At 46.1% G+C, this 8,556-nt stretch overlaps 1 protein-coding gene across 1 annotated transcript; it reads left to right on the top strand.

The window, feature by feature from the left end:
- The first annotated feature begins 2,045 nt into the window (after window positions 1–2,045).
- Window positions 2,046–8,055, top strand: CCNA1 (cyclin A1). Its single transcript, XM_065654605.1, has 8 exons — window positions 2,046–2,171; window positions 3,405–3,648; window positions 3,871–3,992; window positions 4,718–4,941; window positions 5,563–5,767; window positions 6,787–6,900; window positions 7,572–7,705; window positions 8,004–8,055. Exons 1-8 carry the CDS (start codon window positions 2,046–2,048, stop codon window positions 8,053–8,055), a joined length of 1,221 nt encoding a protein of 406 aa, XP_065510677.1.
- Window positions 8,056–8,556: the final 501 nt, after the last annotated feature.

Raw genomic sequence — 8,556 nt, 5'->3', positions numbered from 1 at the left:
CCACCTTCTTAGACTGCTATAGATTCTATATATATTGTAGAACAGTAATTTTTCTGTATTTTTTAGTAATTCCATCAAAACAATAGGGTAAGTAGTATTTCAAATTCTACTTCAGCTGATATTTAATTTCAACAGCTGGCAGCTAGACTGATTCTTTCCAGGAATCAAAACTTTGTAGGAAAATGTTCAAAGAAGTGTCCCCAAGTGAAGTCTTCCTTGTGCAAACCTGGGGTTCAGAGATGACATGAAAGAAAGGGAAAATACAGAAGTACAGTGTAACCTGTCCCCCAACCTGCATTTGCACACTCCTGTAGCTGTGACAGTTCCACTACGATACCTGCTGCAAGGAGAGGGAGGTTCCCCCAATCAAAAAAAAAAAGTAGTGTTATGTGGCCAACAGATCAAACATGGGTAACGTTTTTCACCTTGAGATATACCGCTTACCTCGTAGAGTAAATTCATTGCAGTGGGGGCAGGGTAGGGGTGGAAGTCAATTAAAAAGTAAACGTAAGTGGGAAGAAAAAATACAGACTTTAATACAGTCTGGATGGCAAGAACTGCAAAAACCAGTTCTGGCATAAGACCTTGCTTGATGCATCCAAATTTTGGATCATAGTTGCTACATTTCAGTCACACTGAGGAGCATCTCAAGATGTACAACTGGCCAAGGCAGAGACATTTTTGACAGAAGTTTCTGTAACTCGCTCTTACAGATCTTCAAAAATGGAAATCCCCAAATTTCCCATGCTGTCTCTTCTTAGGCATCACAATCCTGATATCTAACCTAAATCTCAGGCTGAGGATTAAGCTGTTGTACTGTTTGCTCTTTTGTCTTCGCTACGGACTTTCAGAGGGCTCACGTGCCGCACAGCCTGTATTCCTGTTTGTTTGTGCTGGGACAGTATGGACATGGTGATTCATGCTCAGCTTGAGGTTCACTATAACCTCCTGGTTCTTCACAGCGCTGCTACCTACCTGGCTGCTCCCCATCCTGCATTTCAGCAGCCGATGGCCTTGTCTTGCGCTTGTGCTTCAGGAACATCCCGCTATTCCAGAGCATTTTTCCAGTTTGTCAAGATCACTTCTGAAAGCTAATCTTGTTCCCCAGCATAACCATAGCCGTTCCCAGCACCAGCTGGTGGTATCCACAAGTTTTTTTATAGTAAGTGTGCTCTCTGTGTCATTTTCCACATCTCTGCTGAAAACCTCTGATGGCACTGAGCAAACCACTGCTTAATTCCTTGTATAAAGCTTTGCATTTTCATCGTTGGCGGTTGAGAAGGGCTCCTGTGTACAGCTGTGCCATCAGTTCTGCAGATGTCCCCTTTCTTAGACTTTATCAGAGCATCACGAAAGTCAAATCCACGCTTAAGTCAACTAAAATCTCCATTTTCCCGTTTTTCCTTTATCAAAGAGGGAAGTCAAATTCTTCTGACGCCAGCTGTTGCCATAAAGCTGCTGTTGTCGCTTGCACATCCTTTTCCTGCGTTCTGGATGCTCAGGAACGGCAGGCGGTGCCAGGCGAGGGGCGGCGCAGGGGCCGCGGCTCTCGGACGGGCCACTCGTGCCGCACCGCTCCGCGGGCGCTGCGCGGGGCGGGCCGTGCCCTGCGCGGGGCTGCGCGGCCGGCGGGCCGGCCCCCGCCGGGGTCTCCATGACGACCCGCCGCCGCTTGGGTTGCCGGGGCGGCGGCGCCGGGGGTTGCGGCCCGGGCTTCCAACTGGCCGCGGCCAACAGCCGCCGCCGCCTCCATTGGCCGCCGCCTATATAGGGGCGGCGGGCGGGCGGCCTCGTCGGCGGTGCGCGGCGCAGGGCGGCTTAGCGTTCTCCGGGCAGGTGGCGAGCGGGGCCGGGCAGCGCGGTGTCTGCGGCAGCGCGGCCGGCAGCCTGCCTTCCTGCGGGCGGGAGGGAGGGGCTGCCCGGGGCGTAACCCAATACTTGTGTTGGTTTGGGTTTTCTTTTCCCCCCAACCCTTTTTTTTTTTCTTTTTTTTTTTTTTTTTTTTTTTTTTTTTCTCTCCTCCAAAAGGTATCGACGTTGGGGCGATGCGCCGCACCAGTGAGAAGAGCCGGGCGGGGCGGCGGGAGCCCTGCTCCGCTTTCCCCCACAGCGGCGGGCGGGCCGTGCTGGGGGTGCTGGCGGAGAACGGGCAGCAGCGGCTCGGCGGCCAGGTGAGCCCCGCCCGCGGCGGCAGCCGCCCTCGCTGCCCGCGGAGCCGCCGCGCCTCCCCTCCCCGCCGCGGGGCCGCAGCCACTCGCCGGGCTCCCCGAGAAAGCCCCGGGCGGCCACGCTCCCCGCGGGCTGGGGGAAGCGCCCCGCCCCGGTGCGGGACCTGGGGCTGGCCGCCTGCCGCAGGCATGAGCGGTGCTCGCCCCTTCTCTCGAGGCTGCAGGTAAAGGCCTGAGGGCGGCGGGGTAAGTAGTTTAATCGGGCTCTAGTTAATGAGTGTGAGTTTCCCGAGAAACCCAGCTGGTAAAGACTTGGTCCTAATCTACTGACTCTCCCCTGTGGAAATGCTTTGAACAAATAATCCCTTCTGCAACGAAGGGAGGCTTGGTGAGATGTTATTTGGGCACTTACCCTCTAAAGTGAAGGGGGTAGTTTAAGAAAAGTCTTTTCACTGGTGTTTACCCAAATGTCCTATTGCCATGTGGCTGGTCATGCTCCATCAGGGTGCCAGAGCCTTCAAGAAGCTGAACTTTGCAGCAGGGTGTCTGTCTGCATTTCTGTTCTTTAGGCCCTCCTGGAGTTTGCTGAAGTGGCAGGGAACATGTTACTGTACTGACTTACAGGACATAAAATAGTAGCTGTTGTGTATACACAAGCTATTCTTGGTTGTGACTGTAGAAAGCCCATAACTTGGTGGCTCACAGATAGTAGATGACATGAAGGATTGTGTCTTGGTCTTACATTTTAGTCCTAGAGGTTGTGATGCTTGAGCTCAAAAGTTCAAACTTTGGTTGTTACTCAGCATAAAGTGTGTTCTTGTAGGTGAAGTCCTTCAGGAGTCTGTGATGGTGCCTGAATACTTTCTTCTATAACTTGCTGCACTTTAAGGCAGCTGCTTCTTGGCAGAACTGAATGTGGAACAGACCCCGCCCTTGCCAGACCCAGCAGAACCAGGCAGTACCCTCACCTCATTCTTCTTGGCACCAGAGATTAGACTTTTTCCCTGGTTCCTGACTTCGACTGCACCTCACTTGTTCTTTGAGGAGTCTGTTGCAGCAAGACAGCAACAAGTGGTACCTCTGAAGCACCAGCTGTAGCTGGTGGTTTTCCCAGTGAACTTTTATGTTATTGGTGTCTGGTGAGGAGGTGATTTTGCTTTTCTAAAGCAAGTGATACTTACTGTTGTTTTTCCTTCCTGAGTTGCCCTCCTACAGAATTACTGTGTTCTCTTTCAGGGTGCTACTGTTATCAGACACTTCTCTGGCTCTGAAAACACCATCCCTTTGGCTGGAAAAGATGAATTACCCAAACGCATGGGCAATGCTCCATCAAAGCAAGAGTTTGCTATCTACGTAGATGACCAAGAACAGAAAGAAAACTACAGCTGCCAAGTGGCTGAAGATCTGGAATCAAGCCTGTGTCAGCTGGATACTAGTGCAATGTCATCCAGTATTCACCTTCTGCTGGATCTCAGTACAGGTAACCCCTGTTACTACTGAGGTGGTATCTACAGCAGAAGTATGCGTAGGGTGGTTGTGAATTGTGATGCTGGTAAGGTAGTAGGTAGCTTATGTTACAATAAATAACACTTCAAGATAGCTTGGATTGTGTCCACATCAGCTACAACACTTCTGTGCTAGAAATAACAGGAGGTGAAGAGGTTAATTAAAAGAAGTCTTGCTGGTTCCTTTTACCTGTTAGGATCTCCTATGCTAGTGGACACATCCTTCCAGTCCCAGCCTGAGGATCACATGGTAGATGCCATAACTCTGACTGTGGGAGAGTATGCGGAAGACATTCATCAGTACCTCCGGGAGGCTGAAGTGAGTGCCTTGTAACAAGCTTCTAGATATGTGGTCTCTGTGATGGGCTGCAATACTGCAAGGATATATGGCTGCCCCAGGATAACCCAAGGCTGCCACTGAACTACAAAGGAAAGAAAACAAGCAGTAAAAGCCATCTCTAAGGGCAGCATCTAGACAGTGATGAGATCTCTTGGGATTACTGTGTCCCTGAAATCCCCTACCATTGGAGCATCTCTTGACTTTTTGCGATGAAGAATTCTTGCAGGTGGGAGTTGAATTCTGCAAAAATACTAAAGTAGTTGGATGTGATCTCACTCGCAGCTCTCTTACTATAGTAGTAGTTTTTCCTGCCTTTCTGTATCAGAGCAATAAAGTGCAGTCTCTCAATTGGAAGCAGGGTGAGGGGCAGGGAGAGGGAAATGTGATTTGTTTGTTTTCAGGCCCCTCTGAATGGCCCACATGCTTGATGGCAAAGGCTGTCCATAGTCCAGGAGGTCTCTATTATTCTGCTACTAACACAGTAGCTCCTGTCTCTTCAGTGTAGAAATACTACTTTTTAGAGATGCTACTAGCTACCAGTTAATACTACTATCACTATAACTGTAGTTAGTAGTAATGAGTTATTAATAGTGGAACAACTCATGCTCCTTTTGGTATAAGTGTAAAGAAAAGTTAATGGGCTCAGCCATTGATGCTTCTCTTCAGGGTGAGCATCTTGAGTTTTCAGCTCTCTCTCCAAACAGGTAAGATTCAGGCCCAAGCCCTACTACATGAGGAAGCAACCAGATATCACTACAGGAATGCGTGCCATCTTGGTAGACTGGCTGGTGGAAGTAGGGGAAGAATATAAACTTCGAACAGAGACTTTGTACTTGGCGGTCAACTTCCTGGACAGGTTTCTTTCCTGCATGTGTGTTCTCAGAGGGAAGCTGCAGCTTGTAGGAACAGCAGCGATCCTTCTGGCTGCGTAAGTGGTTTGTGTCCTGAAATCTCAGTGAGCTGAAACTTATTTTTTAGACTGAGTCTTTTAGTTTAATTTGAAGGACTGAAACTTGCAGTTGTAGGTAGCTTTTAACGATGTCTCAAGATTAGCAACTTCATGTACTTTGGCACTAGCAAAATTAAATGTTTAATGTTTGTGATGTGAGAAACTGTAGTGGGAATACCTTGTAAGCATAATAGCAGGAGCAAAAATGCTACTGTGCCAGGCTGCTAGCTTGTCAGGCTGTAGTAAATTCACAGTTGCAATTGGTAATTAGCCCTGAACTATTTTAAGTAGACAGGGTACCAAACATAACCTAGGAATGCATGAGTTTTTGTCTGGAGTGCATTGTGTTACTGAGACTTTCAGAGAGCTTGCTATTAATCAAGAGCTAACAATGTGAGTGTTTCTATCTAGACTGACTTGAAGTTCCTGTAAACATCTTTACCCAAATTTGAAACTAAATTGTTACCTAGCCTGGAGGAATGACTAAAATAAGAGCTCTACACAAATCTTCCTGATGTCATGTGCTCATCCTGATACAGGAAGCTTTCTTTTACTGTAAATTCCAGAATGACAAATGTGGCTTCTGTATTCCTTTTTCAGGAAATATGAAGAGATCTACCCTCCAGAAGTGGATGAATTTGTGTATATAACAGATGATACCTACACAAAGAGGCAGCTGCTAAGAATGGAACACCTGCTTCTCAAAGTGTTGTCTTTTGACCTAACAGCCCCAACCATCAACCAGTTCCTCCTTCAGTACATTCAGAGACATGGAGTCTGTATGAGGACAGAGAACTTCGCAAGGGTATGAATTATTTACCTTTTAACACTAAGGAGGGAGAAGTGATCCTAAAAGCAGAACCACCCTTGTATTTCACTAAGCTATCAGAGCATAGTATTAGTAGCAGAACTTAAATAGTATCTTTTGAGTAGATCTCATGCTAAGTCTTATCTGGGACTGCAACAGGCCTGAAACTGCATGTTTTGTAGCCTGCTATCTTCAGTAGGTGGCTCATGCACCAAGACTTCTGGATAAATGTCTCATGGAAATCCTAAACTTGGTCTGTCTGGTCAGGGGTAATGCACTAACCAGGCAGCTGGATATAAGGTGGTTTTGTGTGGTTTCTGGTGTGTTATGGTGGGTGGTTTTTTTTTGTTTGGGGGTTTTTTGTGTTTTTTTCTTTTGTTGTTTGTGGTTGGTTGGTTTGTCTTTTTCAACAGAGCCTGCATAGCAAGTTTGCCCTAGATATGGTGGTACTACATATTGCTACACAGTAACACCACATACGCCTGTATAGCTCCATAGGCAACCCTGCTTACAAACAGGGTAACCAGGCTTATAGCAGAATATCTGACCTACTGCTTATCTGCAAAGGGTATAGGATTGTACAGTGGCTCTACTCGGAGTCCAGATTCTGTTTCTTAAGAGCTGTCCGTTCATCCCTGATCTCCAAGTGAGGTCCACCTATGTGAATGAAAGCCTCGGAGGATGGGGAGAGCATGTCTTTGTTACTTTTATAAAAGATGAATTTTCTAAGTCTCTATTTGTAAAACTACATCAGAGCTCATGATGGGATGAGAACTTAGATTAGTGTAGATTCTTTAGACTTTGACACAGTGGTGTCTTTTTGTCCCCACTGAACCGTGCTAAAGGTTTCTCTTAAGACCAGCTGGCTTAGAATGCTATTTCTACCCACCAGACATGTGAAGCATGATTTTTACATAAGACTGAGACTATTAATCATTTTCAGTTCTTGTTGTATTGGAGTGATTGTACTAGCTAGGCTCTTTCTGTTTGAAAGACTTGTGGGTTTTTTTGCTCAGTATCTTGCAGAGCTGAGTCTCCTCCAAGATGATCCATTTCTGAAGTACCTTCCTTCACAAACTGCTGCAGCAGCCTACTGTCTAGCAAACTATACGGTGAACAGGTCTTTCTGGGTAAGAACAGCAACTGCATGGTAATGAGTAGCTCAAGCATTTTATGTTCTCATAACTAGGCTGAGAAGCAGAAGGAGTAGCTTCAAAGGATGTTAAAAAGGCTGAAATCCTAGGATGAGTAGCTGTTCCTGAGCTAATGGGGCTACCTGATAAATTAATGTTAAATCAACCTGAAATATCCTGCCTCCTTTCTGAAATGGGAGGGACCTTGCTGTCTTCATCACTTAGAGTCTGTACCTAAGGCCTTGTCAGTCTTTAATCTCCAAAGCTCCCCCCCAAAAAAAAAAACCAATTCAGAGGCTTTCTTGGAGGGAGAGGAAAGCTGAATGTGTCTGAGTGGAGTGATTACACTGAGTGGCTGCTTTAATGCAAGCCTTGATGGGCCTCTCAGCTGTGTGTTGGAGGAATAGCTTTAGCAGAGAGCAGAATCCAAAAAAGGTGTAAGGGATGCCACATGCTTAGAGCAGAAGTAGCTCTTTGTCAGATCTTCTCCTGGCACCAAGGAAGACCTAGAGTGAAACTGATGGCAGGATACACTTGAATCCTTTTCAAGCCTAAAGAATCTAGAGTGAACACTGTAGTAAAAATGGTTTCTATTTCTGTATAAAATGTATATTCTGGATGAATGTTGCCTACAATAGAGTAATACTAGTTTTTCCTCCTCTGACCAGCCGGAAACACTTGCTGCATTCACTGGGTATTCATTAAGTGATATAGCGCCTTGCCTGACTGATCTGCATAAAGTGTGCCTTGATGCTCCCCACTGTCAACTGCATGCGATTAAGGAGAAGTATAAGCGCTCAAAGTAAGTAATTGGGAAGCTGGTGTTCTGTTGTTGCTTGGACTACAGCTTCTGTAGCTGGCAGACTTCTCATAGTGGTCAGTTTCTATTCCTGGAATGGAATCCTCTGTCAGCCTCTGTAGGGAAAGACTCTTTTGGCCACAAGAGTAGTTCAACCATAGGTATACAGATGTAGTGGATTACAATTCTTCTGCAGTGTTGCAGGTTGATGCTTTTCTTTCCCAGCATATTGCATAAGAAGGTGGTATCTCCAAATCTGTCAGCTAAGTTAATGTCCTTAGTGACTGCATTTCTATTCCAGGTACCTGCAGGTGTCTCTTCTGGAGCCCCCAGCAGTTCTTCCTCTACAATAGAGACTGTGGATCCTGGCCTTGGAGACTACCTCCTCCCAATCAGCAAAGCTGGTTTAATATTTCATTGAGTACTGCAGGTTGTGTGTTTGTAACCATAGTGATCAGAATGGTTTTTAGCTATATTTTTTAATTAGATGCCTCTTTGATAAAGGATATTAGTCTCTAGCTCTTAATGTAAGTGACAGCACTTTTAATAAATGTCTTATTACACCATTCCTCTGTGAATCTTCTGACTCCTGTTAATATCTGCAGTAACAGTGAGCAGAAAGGGTTGCGGTTTTTTACAAAATCACTGTGAGCAGAGCTTTTAAGCTTTTATCCATTAGAGTGGGTAAAGTGTGGCTTGAATGAACACAACCTGACATCTCTGTAGACATGGGTGATTTGCTGCAGTATCTTATCTGTTTCTTCCTCTTCTATGAGACAAGATCATGCGGCCATGAACAGAACCTATTCTCTGGAGCTTGTTTACGATATCACAGCAAAAAACATCCAGATGCA

Source organism: Caloenas nicobarica, chromosome 1, assembly GCF_036013445.1.
Source record: "Caloenas nicobarica isolate bCalNic1 chromosome 1, bCalNic1.hap1, whole genome shotgun sequence".
NCBI classification, from domain to species: domain Eukaryota; kingdom Metazoa; phylum Chordata; class Aves; order Columbiformes; family Columbidae; genus Caloenas; species Caloenas nicobarica.
Note: the sequence above shows the minus strand (reverse complement) of the source record. Positions and strands in the feature narration are given on the sequence as shown.